Genomic DNA, 18,935 nt, shown 5'->3' with positions numbered 1-18,935 from the left:
TGCTGCCAGCCAAAGTGGGTTTCATTTCAGCTTTTCACTTGTTGGTTGCGTGACCTTGAACAAATTAATCTCTCCAAGCCTCAGGATTATCACCAAATGGGACTGATAGTACTAGCTACTTCATAGAGCAGTTTTTCATAGAATCATTTTATACAATGCTTGCAACGCGCTTGTCAAAGAGTATAGTACACAGTAGGCCTATTAGTAGTAGGTGTAATTTATGTGTTCTGACTTGAAGTTCTTTCCAATGTATTATGTTGCATTATTAGCCCTTCCTTTAAAATACCTACTTAAGATCATTCTCACATTTTCTTTTATTTCTTGTTTTTTAGAAATAGAATGTTAATACTCTGACATTAATAGGGATACAGAGATGTTTTAGACACGGTCCTATTCTTGGTTTGAGCTACTTCAACTGACCTAACTCACAGGGCAAAAGGGGTGGTGGGCCAATGAGTTAATTATTTGATTTAACTGTTGCTAATAGGTTAATAGTTATATATTTCCCATAATAAGAACTGTAATAAAGCAGTCCTTTCAACCTAACAGATTCTTAAGATAGTTTTAAAGATACAACACCAAAAGTGGAGAATTTGGGAACTGTGGTGAAGCAACGCAGGAAATGTATTTGGTCAGTAAGAACTGCTTATATTCCACACTTTGTGAGATCTGAGATGGGTTGTCGCTGCATTGGGAAGAACATGGCAGAACTCAACGCACCCGCGGGTTCTCTCCATAAGATGAGGATAGTGTTTCACCTGTTATCTTCAGGTGGTAATAAAAAAAAATCTATGCAAAATGTTGTATACATTTTAAGGTAATATGTATGAAACATTGTCCATAAACTCTTGTTTGAAAAAAAACTCTTTTAAAATGTTTTTCGGTTGAACGCTGAGTCTCCACTCCATGGTACCCCCGGGTCTGGAGGCTCTTCAGCTCCCTGGTCCACCTGAGGCCCTGGAGTCCTTGGAGGATACAGGTCCCTGAGTCTCAGCTTCCACCACCCTTGACAGATCACGGCAGCCGTCATGTCTGAGGTCCTGCACATTCTCTGAGAAGCTGCCAGGGCACAGTTCCAGGCCCATCACATCCCAGAAATGGAAGATTCAGGCTTCTTTCTAGCCTCTAAGAATCTCTCCAACCTTGAAAACTTAAAAAGTTTTCTTCTGTTTCTCTCTCCCACCACTTTTTCACAATTCACTTCACAGGGAGGCTCAAGGAGTAAGGAGGGAAAGGGTATTCAGGAGTCAACCCCATCACTCTCTCATCTCCTTTTCTCTGCTCTCCTCTCATCTCCCTCACCTTCTCTCTCTGTTCAGGATTAAAGTTATAAAGTGTTCCTTTTCTACCGAGGTAAAATGGTGTATAGCTTTATATAAGTTTCAGGTGTAAAATATTATAATTCGACATCTGTATGCACTACAAAGTGATCACCATCAAAAGTCTAGTTGCCAACCGTGAATACACAGTTGGCCCCCTCCACCCACTTCATCCACCCCCTTAATCCCTTCCCCTCTGCTTACCATCAGTCTTTTCACTGTGTCTAGGTATGTTTTTGTATTGTTTTCTTTGTTCACTTGTTTTTTTAGATTCTACATATGAGTGAAATAAAACAATGTTTCTTTCTCTGACTTATTTTACTTGGTGCAATACCTTCAAGGTTCATCTATGTTGCTGCAAATGTCAAGATTTTATTTTTCTTTTTGGCCAAGTAGTATTCCACTGTGTGTGTGTACATATACATTTATATGTGTATATACATACACATGTGTAAGTCTATACCATATTATTTTTATTCATCCATCAATGGACACTCAGGTTGTTTCCATATCTTGGCTATTGGGCTATTGTAAATCAGGCTGCAATGAACATAGGGGTGCATATGTTTTACAAATTAGTGTTTACATATTCTGAATAAATACCTAGAAGTGGAATTAGCTCTATTCCTAATTTTTTGAGGAATCTCCATACTGTTTTTCATAGTGGGCGCACTTACATTTCCACCAACATTGTGCAATGGTTCCCTTTTTTGCACATCCTGGCCAACGTTTAACTCTTGTCCTTTTTATAATAGCCATTTTAACAACTGTGAGGTGACATTTCCTTCTGATTTTGAGTTGCATTTCCCTAATGATTAGTGATGTTGTACATCTTTTCATGTACCTGTTAGCCATCTCTATGTCTTCTTTCAAAAAATAACTGTTGAGATCCTCTGCCCATTTTTTCCTCTGGTTGGTTGTTTTTCTCATTGCACTTTTGAGTTCTTTATATAGTTTGGATTTTAACCCTTTATTGGATAATTGCAAATGTTTTCTCCAATTTAGTGGGTTGCCTTTTCGTTTTGATTACTTCTTTCACTGTGCAGAAGCTTTTAGTTTACAGTCATTCCGTTTGTTTATTTTTGCTTGTTTCCTTTGCCTTTGGCATCAGATCCGCAAACACATTACTAAGACCAATATCAAGGAGATTGGCATCTACGTTTTCTCAGAGGAATTTTATGCTTTCAGGTACTACATTCAAGTCCCAAATCTATTTTGAGTTAATTTTTATGTATCATGTAAGATGGTGGTCTAGTTTTCTTCTTTTTCATGTGGTTGTCCAGTTTTTCCAGCTCCACTACTTGAAGAGACTGTCCTTTTTCCATTATGTTTTGGGTTCATTGTTATAAATTACTTATCCATATATGCATGCATTTATTTCTGGGCTTCCAAATCTGTTCCATTGATCTGTGTATCTATTTTTATGCTAATACTATACTCTTTTGATTATTATAGCTTTGTAATATAGTTTTAAATCAGGGAGTGTGATTCCTTCAGTTTTGTTGTTCTTTCTCGGTATAGCTCTGGCTATTCAGGATCTTTAGTGGTTCCACACAAATTCTAGGATTATTTGTTTAGTGAAAAACGACATTAGAATTTTGGTAGGGATGGCGCTGATATTGTAGATTTCTTTGGGTAGTATGGACATTTTAACAATATTAATTCTTCCAATAATTGAGCATTGAACATCTTTCCATTTATTTGTCATGTTTAATTTCTTTTCAGTATGCAGTTCTTTCACCTTGATTATATTTATTCCTAGGTACATTATTCTTTTTTGATGTAATTGTAAATGGGATTGATTTCTTAATTTCTCTTTCTGATAGTTCATTAGCAGTGTACAGAAACACCATAAATTTTTGTATATTAATCTTATATCTTGCAACTTTACTGAATTTATTTCTTAGTTCTAACATTTTTCATTGTGGAGACTTTAGGAGTTTCTATGTATAGTATCACATCATCTGCAAATAGTGTCAGTTTTACTTCCTGTCTGATTTGGATGGCTTGTATTTCTTTCCTTGCCTTATTAGTATAACTAGGACTTTGAGTACTGTCTTGAATAAAAGTGGGAAGACTGGGTATCCTTGTCTTGTTCCTGATGTGAGATAAAAAGCTTTCAGCTTTTCACCATTGAATATGATTCTAGCTGTGGGTTTGTCATTTGTGGCCTTTGTTATGTTGAGGTGTATTCCCGCAAAACCCATTTTGTTGAGACTCCTTATCATAAAAGGATGTTGAATTTTCAAATGCTTTTCTTGCATCTACTGAGATGATCATATGATTTTCCTCTTTCATTTTGTTACTATAGTAGGGGTACTATGATGATTGATTTTTCAGTTGTTGAACCATCCCTGTATTGCTGGAATAAACCCCACTTGCTCATGGTGTATGATCTTTTTAAAGTATTGTTCAATTTGGTTTGCCAATATTTTGTTGAGGATATTTGCACTTATGTTCCTCATAGACCTTGGCTTTTAGTTTCTCTTTTTTGTGGTGTCCTTGTGTGGTTCTGATATAAGGGTAATGCTGGCCATATATAATGAGTTTGGAAGTGTTCCTTCTTCTTCAGTTTTTTGGAAGAGTTTGAGAACAAATTCCTGAGAAGTTAGATAAACAAGATTGAAAGACCCATTATGCTCCCTTCCTTGAAGGTGTAGGTTGTTCTTTCCACAAATCAGAGATATTTATTAATTTACCCATGATTCCTATGTTAAAAAACACACCTACAATGAAAAGTGACTTGAACTTGGGTAACGGTTAGGATGCTTAGACAATGGACATGAAGATTAGGAAACAGAGACAGAAATTGTGGAAGTTCTTTTCTCTTCCTATCATTGGAGTGAGACTAAAGTTGCCAGGCACTAAGTCTTTAAGCCAAGGAGTAATCCACCAAAATAATGTTTTTTCATCAGGTGATGCGATGTATGGTCTCTTTAAGGTGCTATAGCTGCCATTCTCACTAGGTGGTCATTAGAATATCTCCCAACATAAATACATTTTTATCCAGATAAACTCAAACCAGAAAGAAAATCCTGGGAAGCCTTGAAAGGTAGAAAACAGCTGTCAGATGTAACCTGGAAGTTGTGTATACGGGTAAAAGTAGAAGTCTTAGAGATTTTCCTGGAGCAAGGCTGTCACATTGATTAAATAACTGTGTCCATGAACTACAAATATTTTTCAACATTAGTGATCCAGAATGTCTTCCTCTCCCCAACTATTTCCAGTCTTTGATTCCACCAAGAAGCATAAGGCTGTACCCAGAACAGTAGGGTAAAGGTCTTCATTTCCCAAAATTACACCAGTCATTGCTCTGTTTTGAGAAGAATTTTGGAGAAATGAAGTGAGTAGTTGGCAAAGAAAGACAAGATGTTTGCCATCAATATGGAAGGGGAAACTGTAGCAGACAGTGTATTTCCCATACCAGATTTAGGGGTGGTTCTGTCCACAGTCAGACTAAATGGAGGGATATTTTTGTGGGAAGAGAGAAGAAAACTGCATTTTTCATCATCATCAGTATCATTGTTATCATCGTCATCATAACTAATAATCACAAAGAAGAAGATTTATTATGCAGCAACAATACATACTGATCTTCTTATAATTATGGAGATATTCACAGATTCCCCTAATGCTCGTTCAGCAAATATGGTCATCTTATGCCTGGTGTACTGATCATTAAACACAGTATTCTGAAAAACTCCTCTATATTTCTATTATATGCCGTTAGAACCCCAGTTTGATGTATGTTGAATATAGTTTATCCTCCATGTCACTGAAACAGCAACTATCTGTATTTCTCTACTGTTCTATTTAATTTTTCCATATCTCACTTCCAGTATATTCATTCTATTGTAATTGTGCCAGTTGGCTCTGTAACTCATCCACTGAATTTCAAATTTCATATATAAATTTTGCTTTCTCTTCTAAAAGTTCCGTTTTGTTCTTTTCCCATATGGTCTCTTGTATTTTCATCATACTTTCAATAATATCCTTTATTTAAACATATTAAACATACTTACTTAAATTATCTAATTTAATATAATTTTGCTACACAGACATAGTAATTTGATGTCATTGCTGACTCTTGCTCAAGATGTCCTATTTATTTGTGTGTTTAGTGCATTTTGATCTCAAATTCATATTCATTTAAAATTTATCTGTGGGAAACATTGATACTGGAGATTAAATTGTGTTCTTAGAAATTATTTATATTGCTTCTGTCAGATACTTTGGAAGTAATACCAGTCCAGAATCCTTTTAAACAAAAATTTTGGCTTGGGGGTTTTAGGATTACAGTAATAATAAGATTTAGGTTCCATATCTATATAAGCAAAAGTATGAAATAAAGAATTACCACGAGCACCAATATATGTGAAACAAATACTAACAGAATTAAAGGAGGAAATAGAATACAATGCATTCATTTTGGGAGACGTTAACACAACACTCACCCCAAAGGACAGAGCCACCAGACAGAAAATAAGTAAGGGCACAGAGGCACTGCACAACACTCTAGAACAGATGGACCTAAAACACATCTATAGAACTCTACATCCAAAAGCAACAGGATACACATTCTTCTCAAGTGCACATGGAACATTCTCCAGAATACACCACATACTAGGCCACAAAAAGAACCTCAGTAAATTCCAAAAGATTGAAATCCTACACAGCAAAAGAAACAATCAATAAAATGAAAGGCAACATAGACAATGGGAGAAAATACATACAAACCATACATCTGAAAATATTTGCAAACCATATATCAGATAAGGGCTTGATATCCAATATTTGTAAAAATTCATACAACTCAATAATAAATCAGAACTACACAATTTTAAAAATGGACAGTGGAATTGAATAGATATTTTTTAAGAAGACATCCAAATGACCAACCGATCTATGAAAAGGAGCTCAACATCACTAATCTCCAAGGACATGCAATGAAAACAAAATGAGATAACAAAAATAGGTTAGATACCTTAGTTATCTAAAATGCCACTTCTGTTAGAATGGCCGAAATCAGGAAGAGAAGACATAACAAATATTGGTGAATATGTGGAGAAAGGCAATGCTTATATACTATTGCTGGGAAGGTAATTGTTTTGGCCTCTATTGAAAACACTATGGAACTTCCTTAAAAATTTGCAAATAGAACTGCCATATGATCTAGCAAATCCACGTCTGGGTACATATCAAATGGAAATAATAATGGGATGTCTGAAAGATCTGCCCTCCCATGTTTATTGCAGCATTATTCACAATAGCGAAGATATGGAAACAACCTAAGTATCCGTCAGTGGATGATTAAGAAGACATGATAAATACACAGTGGATTATTATTCAGCACTGGGGGTGCAGGATATCCTGCCAGTTTTGACATCATGGACGGAACTTGATAGCATGTTGCTAAGTGAGATAAACCAGACAGAGAAAGACAAATACTGTAGGATATCACTAGTATGTGGAAGATCAAAAAGTCTAACTCATAGAAACAGAGAGTAGAATGATGCTTTCAGGGGCAGGGGAATTGGAGAGATATTGTTAAAGGGTACACATTTAAAACTAGAAGATAAGTAAATCTGGAAATATAATGTGCACCACTTTGATATTAATGAACAACACTGTATTATAAACCTAACAGAGGTCTGTCTCCTAAGGAAGCCCTTGACCTTAGAAACAGATTTCCCACACATTATTATACATTTTGAAAGAGAAATGCTTCAAAGGGGATGCATATGGCTGCCCAGGGGCCACACAACCTTTATTCATACTGTATTCTTTCCTTGGCATGAGGAAAGCCCTCAGATACTTTCCCAGAGGTGCAATAATTTCCCGTCTCTCAATCCTGTCCATGTGGAATCTCATGGAAGATTTGGAAAAGCCTTCAAACACCTCTTCACTTACAGTTCTTTAATTGAAATAATTCATGTCACTCATCAAAATTGAGGCCCAAACAACATTGAGAACCCAAATGGATCTCTAAGAAAAATACATAAAGGTGATGACATCCATTCCATATCAGCTTGTTCATTTCTAAGTAATCTCACAAATCAATTGCTATTATTGCTACACATTTTCCTACTCTGTCTCACAGCCCATAACCACCAAAAATTGTATGACCTCCTTCAGGTCCTGAAAACTGGCCAGGGGCTGGGAACCCTGCATATCCCACTGCTTATTTTCTATCCTGGCCCTTGAAGCTTTCTGGAAAATATCAGCATCAAACTACAAGTAACCATTCTATTCCATCTGTTATATCACCTCACTCAACCATAAATCTTTAGAACATAAAATTTAAACAGAAAATAGGAAAGGATGTATTCCAGTTTTCCATATTTGTTCTTAGTCTCTGCAATATTAAATATCCAGCAACTTTATTGTTACAACGCATTCTCACAATAAACATGAACGGATGCTTGAATATCAGAAACATTTTGATAGTGTGAACCATCAACTGTATGTCCACCAAGGTAAATTTTCCAGATTTAATGGGACAGAAAAAGAGAGGTTTGAGTCCCACAATATCAGAGATTGCCACTGGTTTGTGACATAGATCTTGAATACCACCTCTCATTAGAAATCATTAGAAGCATTAATAAATGGCACTGAATGGATGACAGCATTCATTGCTTCTCCTTGTGATTTAAATCACACCCTCTTTCCATAGACTACAGCTGGTGGAGAAACAGGATGTGACCAAAACCTTACTTGGCAATCAGCACTGAACAAGGTCTTAGACAAACATCAGCTCTCTCAGACAACTCTTTCCAGGAGGCGTAACCAGGCCAATTGTAGAGTCTTGATTCTGTCCAAAGGCACAGCCCTCCCACGGTCCATTCCCATTCTGGTCAGAAACACGGGACATGGATCACCATCGTGTCTGGATTACGCTGCATCAGAACATATGGGAGACAGGGTTTTTATACTCCTGGGGCCTCCGACAGGTATCTCTCCTTTAGGGCACTGAACTGGGCTTGATTTCAGAAGAAAACAGAAGCAACAAGTTTCTGAATCTTGAGTTTTGTAAACATTTGTGGATAGATTAAATGATGAGGCCACTTTATACATAGGGTGTGAGCAATGAAGTTACAAAACATAAATATTGTGCTTGCGTGGCTTTGAATAGGCTGTTGGTGCTTTTTGTCATAGTACCTGTCAAATCAAGTCTTTATTGCCTAAAGGTAGTATGAATTTTTACGATTGTCTATTCATGGCCTGAGTATTGTGGGTTAAGGGAATTCTGACAGGATGAATCTGTGAGAAATCTTGGAATATCTGAAGTCAGCAATACCTTCCTTTCTTCTGCAACCTCTTCAAGGCATCTTTGATTTCCTTGTTCCTCAGACTGTAAATCAAGGGATTCAACATGGGAATCATCACTGTGTAAAAAACTGATGCAAATCTGTCAAAGTTGGAAGAACCACCAGAGCTGGACCTCAAATAGACAAACATACCTGAGGTATAGAAGAGGGAAACTGCTGTCAGGTGAGAAGCACAGGTGTTGAAAGCCTTGGACCTGCCTTTAGCTGTAGTGATCTTCATGATGGAGATGACGATATAGCCATAAGATATCATGACAACAAGGGCATTTATTATCCCAAAGATCATTGCTAATATAGCAAGTAAAAGTTGGGCAAAGAAAGTGTCAGTGCAGGACAGGACTAACAGCTGGGGCATGTCACAGAAGAAGTGGTGGATGACATTAGGCCCACAGAAGTGGAGTTGAAGAATGGCACACAACTGGGATGAAGAAGCAGAGAGGCCAGCCAGATAGGATCCCAGCACCATCCGAACACAGAGGGTGGGTGACATGATTGATGAATAGAGAAGTGGATTACAAATGGCAGCATAGCGGTCATATGCCATGGCAGTCATGAGACAAGTCTCAGTCAGTCCCAGGGCTGAAAAGAAGAAGTACTGAACAGCACAGCCCACTAGGGTGATAATATGCTGTTCCTGAAAAAAGTCAGAGAGCATCTTGGGGGCTGTGGAGGTCACATAGCAGATGTCTAGGAAGGACAGGTTGCTGAGGAAGAAGTACATGGGTGTGTGGAGGTGGGAATCCATCCTTATTAAGATGATGAGGCTCAGGTTCCAAGTCAGAGTTGTAACGTAGATCACCAGGAACAAAACAAAGAGCAGTGCTTTGATTCTGGGAAAATCGGAGAAGCCCAAGAGGATGAAGTGGGTGATCTCTGTACTGTTTCCTCTCCTAATCATAGCCTCAGTACTGCTGAGATCAGAAAAGAGACAAGAGAATGCACCGCTGACTCAACGGAAATGACAGCATTACAATTCTCCCATGTGCCAGCTTTTTCCTCCATGGAGCACAAGAAAAAGGGAAATGCTCACTGTCTTGCTGTAACCACTGCTGCTTTTCATCTCACATTGTCGAGTACCTGCTCAGTGCTTCAGGTTCTCAGTTAAGGCATGAATTCCTATGAGAAGTGAAGGACATATTTAAACACTTGATGGAGAATTTTTTAGAAACAGTAGAAAATCTGTGACTATTGTACGTAGAGATCATTAATGATGTTTTTAAAAAACTTCTGTTTATTCATTATATAACAACTGCTTTCTGATAATAATAGTGTAATAATTTGAAATAGACTTTGTGTCCAACACGGTCATCCTGATAAATTTCAAAATTGCTTCCATTCTCCATGAGAAAAATAATTACCCTATTTGTAATAATTTCTCAACTTTTACAAATGTATTGAATATTTCATCTCCAAACTGGCCTGCAAATTATATCACAATTTATAACTCTGATAATATTTTTGTAGGGCATAGAATGTGTGACCAAAGAAGATATAGAATAAATGTTCTTATGGAAGTCTTCATAGAAAGTACACCAAAGGGAGGCTAGTATAGCTAACTACTGACCTCAATATATTATTAACTTAAGGTATTTTTCTACCCGAGCAATAGCATGGGACTATAACTCAATGTTCATATTTTGGAGATTTTGTTCTGATACCCTCTTGTTCTATGTACCTGCCACTGTGGCTTAAACACACTAAGATTTACCACTTACAATAAATAAGAACAATGAGAGCCCTTGGAACATCATGTTACTGGGAGGGCTATAGGGAAGTTCATGCAAATGCTCAGCACTCAATCTAGTACATAGTAACTGTTTCAATAGGTGTTGACTATTATTATCATTAACTGATTACAGGTAACCAAATGCCAGGGCTGCTATAGTTTTATGGATCCATTTAGCGAATTTCCTGAGAGATCACCAGCCTTCTAGGCAGTCAGGCATCATTACCTCTAGGCAGACATACATTCAGACCTCAAGCAGAAGCAAATCGCCTGGAGCCATGAAGATACAAGCCGGTAAATGATTTCATATCAGGCTTGTTTGAGTTTGAGTCCACTTGGGTCAGTTGACAAGCAACATTACGCTGTGATGGGTCTTGATGCAGAGAAAGTGTCCAAGTGGAAAATTTCAATTCTCAAGTACTTCATAGTTTTATTTAGTATTTTTTGTTGATACAGTCAGCTGGGTAGAACTTAGTAACAGATTCATAATAGATATAGCCTCTTGGTTATGATCCATAAATTTTCTGACCTTCCTTGAAATGAAAGAGTTAATCATCGAGAATAGCCAAGAAATTTTTTGACAAAGATTAATAATGAAAGGACTTGAAATGAGCAAACAAGCAAACCCAAATCAGGAATAGACCATAAATACAGAGAACAAACTGGTGGTTGCCATAAGAGGTTGGGGTAGGGGAATGGGTAAAATAGGTGATGGGATAGAGGTACAAACTTCCAATTGTAGAATAAATAATTTATGGGATAAAAAGTACAGCAGAGGGATTAGAGTCAATAACTGTATGGTGAAAAATAGTAACTACATTTACCACGGTAAGATTTCATAATGCATAAAATTGTATCCCTATGCTGCACACTTGAAACTAATATATTGTATGTCAAGTATACTATAATTTTTAAAAATGAAAAAGGTTTAAATATAAAAAATTGAAGAAGTAAATAAAAAAGCCTTGTACTTTCAGATATTAAAAAGTTTAATAAATATGAATAATTTATGATTCTTGTAGAAATAGCAATGCATCATAAGAACATATGGAAATTGCGGAAAAAACGGAAATATTAGTAAAAATTGAATATATGATAAAATTAGAACTCCCTTTTAAGTTAGTATTTCAGTTGATAGTGAAGGATAAACACTTATTATGCCTTTAAGTAATCTTGGGACGGGAATGATCTATCTGAAATACAATACCAAAACAGAAAACATAAAGAAGAAAATACTATTTAACATTTTTAAATATGGTTACAGCAGAAAAATCCACTTAAGTAAAATAATCTTGAAACACAGTTGCTGAATTGGGAAAAAATGAGTCACAAAACATAAAAAAAGACAATGTAGTAATGTCTTTAATATAAAAAGCATAAATTAATAAATGGTACACATTACCATATATTGCTAATGATTGCACAAAATAGTTCCACCTTACTAGAAGAAAAAAACGCTTTATATAATCTCTCTGTCTCACACACACACACACACCTATGAACCAATCACAAATACCAAAATAATGAGTGGTATGATTTTGGTATTCTTTGTACTTGTGTTTTCAATTTTCTTCAACTCCTATGTTTATAATTAGAAAATCTATTAAGATACATAAATCCATAATCCTTAATCGTTAGCACAGAGAGACAGAGGGAGAGGGAGAGAGCGGGAAAATGATGGAGAAAGAATGAGAGGGAAGACTTCAGACTTTCCTGACTTTTATTTCCTGGCGTAGGACTCTTAGCCAGTTATTACCCACTCTGTGCTCCAGTGGCCTCATGTATACACGGGGCTATAGTGCTTACCACCTCATGGGGTTGCTGCGAGGATTGAATAGCAAAAAGGGCTTAAAACAGTAAGAGCTAAATAAATGTTAGCAATTATCATTCCCACAGTCTTTCCTCTCTGTGAAAGAAAAATAAGGCAGAGCTAATACGGAAGCATCAGGGACTCTTCATATAATTATTACTGAAACAGATGGTCTCTAACCCAAGAATATTGTTAATAAATGATCATCTCTTTTCATCTTGTACTGCTCCATTATCTCCCACTCAGATGGATTATCAACTCCTGATGCCACTTTTTATGTTCCACCACCACCAAACCAGCTGAAATGGTAATAATGATGATGTACAGTACATGGCCTAGTGGAGCCGGTTTATTAAATAAGAATCTGGTTATACTAACATATTAGTAATTGCATTTAACAGTAAATACATATTGACTATACTAATAAATGGCTTGTTGAAGCTCTTTTGGATGTGGAAGTCAAAATATCCTACTTTGCTTCATCTCAACTGTGTTTATATGAACTTGGAAATCTTTCTGCTGCTCTTTGAATAGAGTGCTGCCATGTCATTTCTCAAATGTTTCATCCAAGAGGAGTTAGATTCAATGAAAATGTTTTGGAAACATGGACTGCTACACATACCATCTCCAAAAATACTAACATAATAGATCAAACCTGTGAAAATAATTCAAGCTTTGATCAAGCAGTTGCACTAAAATTCTTCGTTTTATTACATTCTGGGAACAGAGGCACCATAACTAAATGCATTCTGCCTAACCCATCAGGGGCCCAAAAAGAGTGAGGAGTGGTGGGTTGTTTTACTTATTCATGATAAAACTGACCCTGAAAACATATACTTTAAAATATGGTAAGCTAAAAAAAAAGGGGACACATGCTAAATATAATCACTCTATTTGATTAATTTTTTCCATGTGTTCACTAACTCATAAAAAGGTGTTGGAATAGAAAAGATGACTGATGTATATAAGCTGGAGATTTTACTATGTGGATAGAGTTAATACAAAAACTTTTCCAACCTTCTCTCTTTAGGACATAGTTTACAAGGTTGTGGAGAGTATACTGTGGGGTTAAGAAAGACGGGATGTCGCTGAATGGAGAAAATACAAGTAATAGAAGGTGAAAGAGGGCAAAACTACCTGTGTTCGGTGGGGGCGTCTCTGAGACTGTGTCAACCAGCTAGTGCCTGTATATCACGAGGCTCCTCGAAGATGACAACAGAGAATTTGCAGCATTTCAAAAGAAATGAAATTATACCAGAATCCTCTCTCAGATCATTATGTAGTAACTAACTTGTCTTTCCCTTCTCGCAAATTATGAATCAGAGCTAAAATATAAATGGAAATAAATTTTTCATTATTATAAAAGCAGAATCCTCAAGGGAAAAATTACGTTAAAAGGGTCTTTGGGATGGATAAAGTTAGGAAACAAACATATTTAAACTTAGGATATCCCCCTATAATTTAGTAAATTATTATTTTTGATTAAGTCCTCATTTATTAACTTCTAAAATTTGTTAGCATTTTGAGGCATTGCCTATTATATTCTAGATAATCCTATTATCCCCAGTTTACAGGTGAAAAAAACAGAAGGCAAGAGAGTTCAAATTTACGTCCTTAAGAAACTGAAGAACTAGAGACCAACACCTGCCTCTCACCCCAGAGTAATAGCTGAAATGTTAGGTAAGAGGTTAATCTTTTCACTGAAGGACAGACAACATGGATAAGGAGAAAACCCCAGGAAGAGCCCTAAGGGGAGGGTGTGGAGGTGAGGGGGCGGGAGACTGAGGAACGGGGAGACTGAGGACCACAAACCTCGTCTGCACAGTCCTACCGGGAGGATCCCAAGGCTACTGAGAGAGCACGGAATCCACTGATCCCTCTAATCTTACCCTGTCACCTTGACCCAGATCCCTCAGGAACACACAGATCTCACCAAATGTTGAAACTGCTTATTTCTTTTCCAAAAGGGTTTTCTCAGTGAGCCCTATTACACTCCAAGACAGGAGCTCTAGTCTATAAACTGGCTGTCCACTCACAGCGAGAGAGATGCCCACACCCGAGGGTCCTTTTAAATGTGTTGCTAAGGGCAGCGGTGCCAGGAAGAAAGACAGTTACAGGGAAAAAAGCCCACAGGTACTTGCTCTCTGGAGACATGGTTGTCAGGGAGGTTTTGTCCCAGCTAATCTCATGCCCCAATTTGCCACGTGCCTTCTGATATAATCACCAGTTCCCCGTGGTCCTATCATGATCTCATGCTGGTAGCTTTTGTTTTAGCGAATGTGGGGTCAGTAGAACTGCTATATACCTAGGGATCACCTACTCTGATACCTTCAATTTCCAAATGAGGAATCTGAAACAGGAAGAGATAAAATATTCCATGAACATGACACAGCGTGCTGGGAAACAGTTTCAGAACAGTAAAGTACGTCTGTGGATACCTCACTGTTTATAAAGCACTCCCATTACACACACACACACACACACACACACACACACACACACACACACACACACATGCACATTTTTCAAGTACCTGATCTTAAACAATCATCAAAGCAAACCTGTAGGGCAGACATGGCATTATTTTCTAAGCATAAGTGAGGAAATTGAGGCAATAAGGGATACAATGAAATGAATTCATGACAGAATCATGACTTTTGATGGTTCCAATATGAACATTGGTATCAGCCAAGGTGGGTGGAATTCTGGCTTTCCACTTGCTGGTTTGTGACCTCGAGCAAATTAACCTCTCCCCGCCTCACTACTGGCACCTATAAAATAGAGCTGATAGTAGTGGCTACTTCATTAAGTAGCTCTTCATAGAGATAATCAAATTAGATAATGATTACGCAGCACGTATTGGAGTGTGTCACACACAGCATGCCTCCTATTAATAGTAGATATAATTTTGGTGTTCTGAATTGGAATTCTATCTAATATATTATGCTGTATTGCTAATCCCTCAGTTAATATATCTATATAACATCATTCCTACAATTTTTGTTTGGCTCTTTTTTTTTAATGGTGCTCATTTGAATGGAATCAAAAATATAAAATTTCAGTTATAAGTAAGTCATGGGTTGTAATGTACTATATTCGGTCATGGTGTATGACCTTTTAAAGTATTGTTCAATTCAGTTTGCCAATATTTTTATGAGGACTTTTGCACCTATGTTCATTTAGATATTGAACTTTCTTTCTTTTCTATTACTGTCCATGCCCATTTCTGGTATCGTTTAAATGCTGCCCTCATAAAATGGGTTTAGAAGTGTTACTTCCTCTTCCACTTTTTGGAAGAATTTGAGAAGGATTCTCAATAATTCTTCTTTAAATGTTTCATAGACTCCACCAGTGAAGCCATTTGGTTCTGAAATTTTGGTAGGAAGTTTTTGATGACTGATTCAGTCTTCTTGCTAATTGGTCTATTGAGATTTTTAATTTCCTCATGATTCAGTCTTGGTGAACTGTGTGTTTCTACCATTTGTCCATTTCTTCTAGCTGGCCCTGTTTGTTGGTTTATAATTGTTCATGGTAGTCTCTTATTGTGCTTAGTATTTCTGTGGTATCACTTTTAATATCTTTTCTTTCATTTATAAATTTATGTATTTCAGTCCTGTCTCTTTCTGTTGATGAGTATAGCTAAATGTTTGCCTGTTTTGTTTATCAGTTTAAATAGGCAGTGCTTAGTTTCACTAATCTTTCCTACTATCCTTCAGTTTGATTATATATACTTCCACTCTGAACTTTGTTATTTCCTTCCTTCTACTACTTAGTTATGGTTACATACATTATAATCTTAGGTTATTTTAATGACCTTCGTTAATGCAGGTATTCATCGTTATGAACTTCCCATCTAGAATGGCTTTGCTGCATTCCGTAAACTTTGGTATGTTGTATTTCCGTTTCATTCAACTAGGACATTACTTTCTGTCTCTTTTGATGACTTCTCTGACACCCTGATGTGCAATAGCATATTGTTAAATCACCTCATATTATGAAACTTCCACCTTTTTCTTCTACTTGAATTCTTACCATTGTGGTTGGAAAGGATACTTGATAGGATCTCAATCTTCTTAAATATATTAAGGTCTGTTTTGTGGCCTAACATCTGGTCTATTCTGGAGAAGCTTACAAATAACCATAGAACAATGTCTATGCTGCCTCCTTTAGATGAAATGCTTGTACATATCTGTTAAGTCCATCTGTCCTAACATGTGGCTTAACTCCAATGTTCCATTGCTGGCAGTCCATCTGGATGATCGATCCATTGTTGAAAGTGGGGTGATGAAGCTCTCTGCTCTTATTGTATTGCTGTCTAGCTCTCCCTTCATCTCTGTTAATATCTGTCTTCTTTATATAAGTGCTCCTCTATAGGGGACATAAATACTGACAAATGCTATATCCTCCTGCTGGATGGACCACTTTATTATTATTATATAATAACCTTCTTGTCTCTTCTCAGTCTCTGCCTAAAAGTCTCCTTTCTGATGTAACTATAGCTATCTCCTCTTTCTTTGGTCTCCATTTACATGCATTTTCTTTGCTCATCCCTTCGCCTCCCGTCTATCTGTGCCTCCAAGGCTGTAATGAGTCTTTGTTAAGCAGCACAGAGTTGGGCTTTGTTTTTTCATATATTCAGACATTCAGTGTGTTTCACTGGAGAAAGTCCTGGTACAGTTAAAGTATTATTGAGAGGTGTGGACTTACCATTGTCACTTTGTTCATTGTTTTCTGGCTGTTTTGTGATCCTTCCATTCTTTTCTTCTCTTTTTGCTCTCTTCCTCAGTGATTTAGTGATTTTCTCTACTGCTATGCTTAAATTCTTTTCTCTTTGTGTATTTCCTAGAGGTTTTGGCTCTTTGTTATCATGAGGCTTATATAAAACATCTATTATAGTTATAACAGTCAATTAGAAGCTGAAAACAACTTAAGCTCTAACACACACACTAAAACTACAGTGTTACCCTTCTGACTCCACATTTTATGTTTTTGATGCAAAAACTTACATCATTTTTTATCATGTGTATCCAGTAACAAATTTTTGTGCTTATAGTTGTGTCTCTAATTTTGTCTTTCACTCTTCATGCTAGATTTATAAGGTACATACCACTACAATGACATTAGTGTATCTGAACTTAACTAGTTTTACCTTTCCAGTGAGAGTTACATTTTCATATGGTTCGTATTACTAACTAGGAAGTTTTCATTTCTACGTGAAGAAGTTCATTTAGAATCACTTGCAAAACCAATCTACTTGTAATGAAATCTTTAGGGTTTCTTGTCTGGAAAACTCTCTATCTCTCCTTCAACTATGAAGGACAGCTTATCCTGTAGACTGTTCTTTGATGGCATATTTCTCAGCTCATTGAATATATTGTGCCATTCTCTCTTAGGCCTGCAACATTTCTGCTGGAAAATTTACTGATAGTCTTCCACAGGTACTCTTGTACATAACAGGTTGTTTTTCTCTTTCCGTTTTAAGATTCCTTGTTTTAATATTTTTATATTTTATTTATAATACATTGTAGTTTGGTTCTTTTTGGATTTACATTATTTGGAGTACTCTGAGATTCCTAGATCTGGATGTCTGTTTTTTCTTCTGGTAGGGGATATTTTCAACCATTATTTATTGAAATAAGCTTTCACCCATTTCACTTTCTCTTCCCATCTGCAACTTCTAGAATGCAAATATTGATGTGTTTGTTTGATGGTGTCCCATAAGTACCTGAAGCTATCTTCACTTTTTCCATTCTTTATTCATTTTGCTCTTCTACAAGGATGAATTGCATTGACCTATCTTCAATATCAGTGACTATTTTTCTACTTTGTCCAGTATGCTATTGAATCTATTTTGAATTTCTGAGTTTATTTTACTGTGCATCTATGTGATTCTATTTCTTTTATTTTGCAACTCTTGGCTGAAATTCTCATTTTGTTCATGCATTGTTTTCCTAACCTTGGTGAACACCTTTATCCCCATAAGTGAACTGTTTATCAGGTAAGTCACTTATCCCTATTTCAATGAGGTCTATTTCTGGAGTTTAATGTTCTTTTTTTGTTTGTTTGCTCTGTTTCTTCATTTTTCTTGATTCTCTGTGTTGGTTTCGGTACATAAATAAAACAGCCACCTCTTGTAGTCCACAAAGGCTGTCTTATGTAGATGAAAGTTATCATCCATCCAGGCCCTACCTCATAGTCATCCCTCAGTCCTTTGTGGTTTTCCAGGAGCCTTTGGTCTTCCCAGTAGCTCCTTGTAGTTCATAGCATAACAAGAACTGTCAGTGACCTGAAGTGGAGGATCTCTTTCAACAACTAGATGCAGGGTGACTGGAACAAAACACTCAGGAAGCATTTGGAAAGTAAATAAATAGATTTCTTTTCGAGAAATACTAGACTTGGGTGTTTCTTTCTATACCCTCTGCACTAGTCTCTGGGGTTGATAATTAGTTAAGAACTACTTCCTTGTGGGCTTCAGTCGTGTGGGACTCATGTGCAAGTGGCAATAACCAACAGGGCTAGGCTGACATGGGATGTTCCTCTGAGCAGCAATCACAGAAGCTAGGGCATGAGGTGTGTGCACAGGCACCTTCCCGGGAGAGACTGTTTACCTGGAGTGGGAAAGTGTGGGAATGTGAGGATGGTACTTGCAGATCTCCCTGGACTCCAGTAAGGATTGCATTCTCTCTGTAGGTGTGTGTCAAATTAGAAGCCTCATTCATGGTCTGCAGCTTTTACAATATGAAAATAGATCT

The 18,935-nt window shown here is 36.9% G+C and overlaps 1 protein-coding gene across 1 annotated transcript; it reads right to left on the bottom strand.

Annotated features, from left to right (window-relative positions):
* Positions 1 to 8,606: 8,606 nt before the first annotated feature.
* Positions 8,607 to 9,545, bottom strand: LOC140844128 (olfactory receptor 5AN1-like). Its single transcript, XM_073215605.1, has one exon. It carries the CDS (start codon positions 9,543 to 9,545, stop codon positions 8,607 to 8,609), a length of 939 nt encoding a protein of 312 aa, XP_073071706.1.
* Between the last annotated feature and the right edge of the window lie 9,390 nt (positions 9,546 to 18,935).

Source organism: Manis javanica, chromosome 11, assembly GCF_040802235.1.
Source record: "Manis javanica isolate MJ-LG chromosome 11, MJ_LKY, whole genome shotgun sequence".
Lineage (NCBI taxonomy): Eukaryota > Metazoa > Chordata > Mammalia > Pholidota > Manidae > Manis > Manis javanica.
Note: the sequence above shows the minus strand (reverse complement) of the source record. Positions and strands in the feature narration are given on the sequence as shown.

Excerpts from the sequence above, each read along its gene's own strand:
- LOC140844128 (XM_073215605.1), bottom strand. The coding sequence starts at position 9,545 with ATGATTAGGAGAGGAAACAGTACAGAGATCACCCACTTCATCCTCTTG.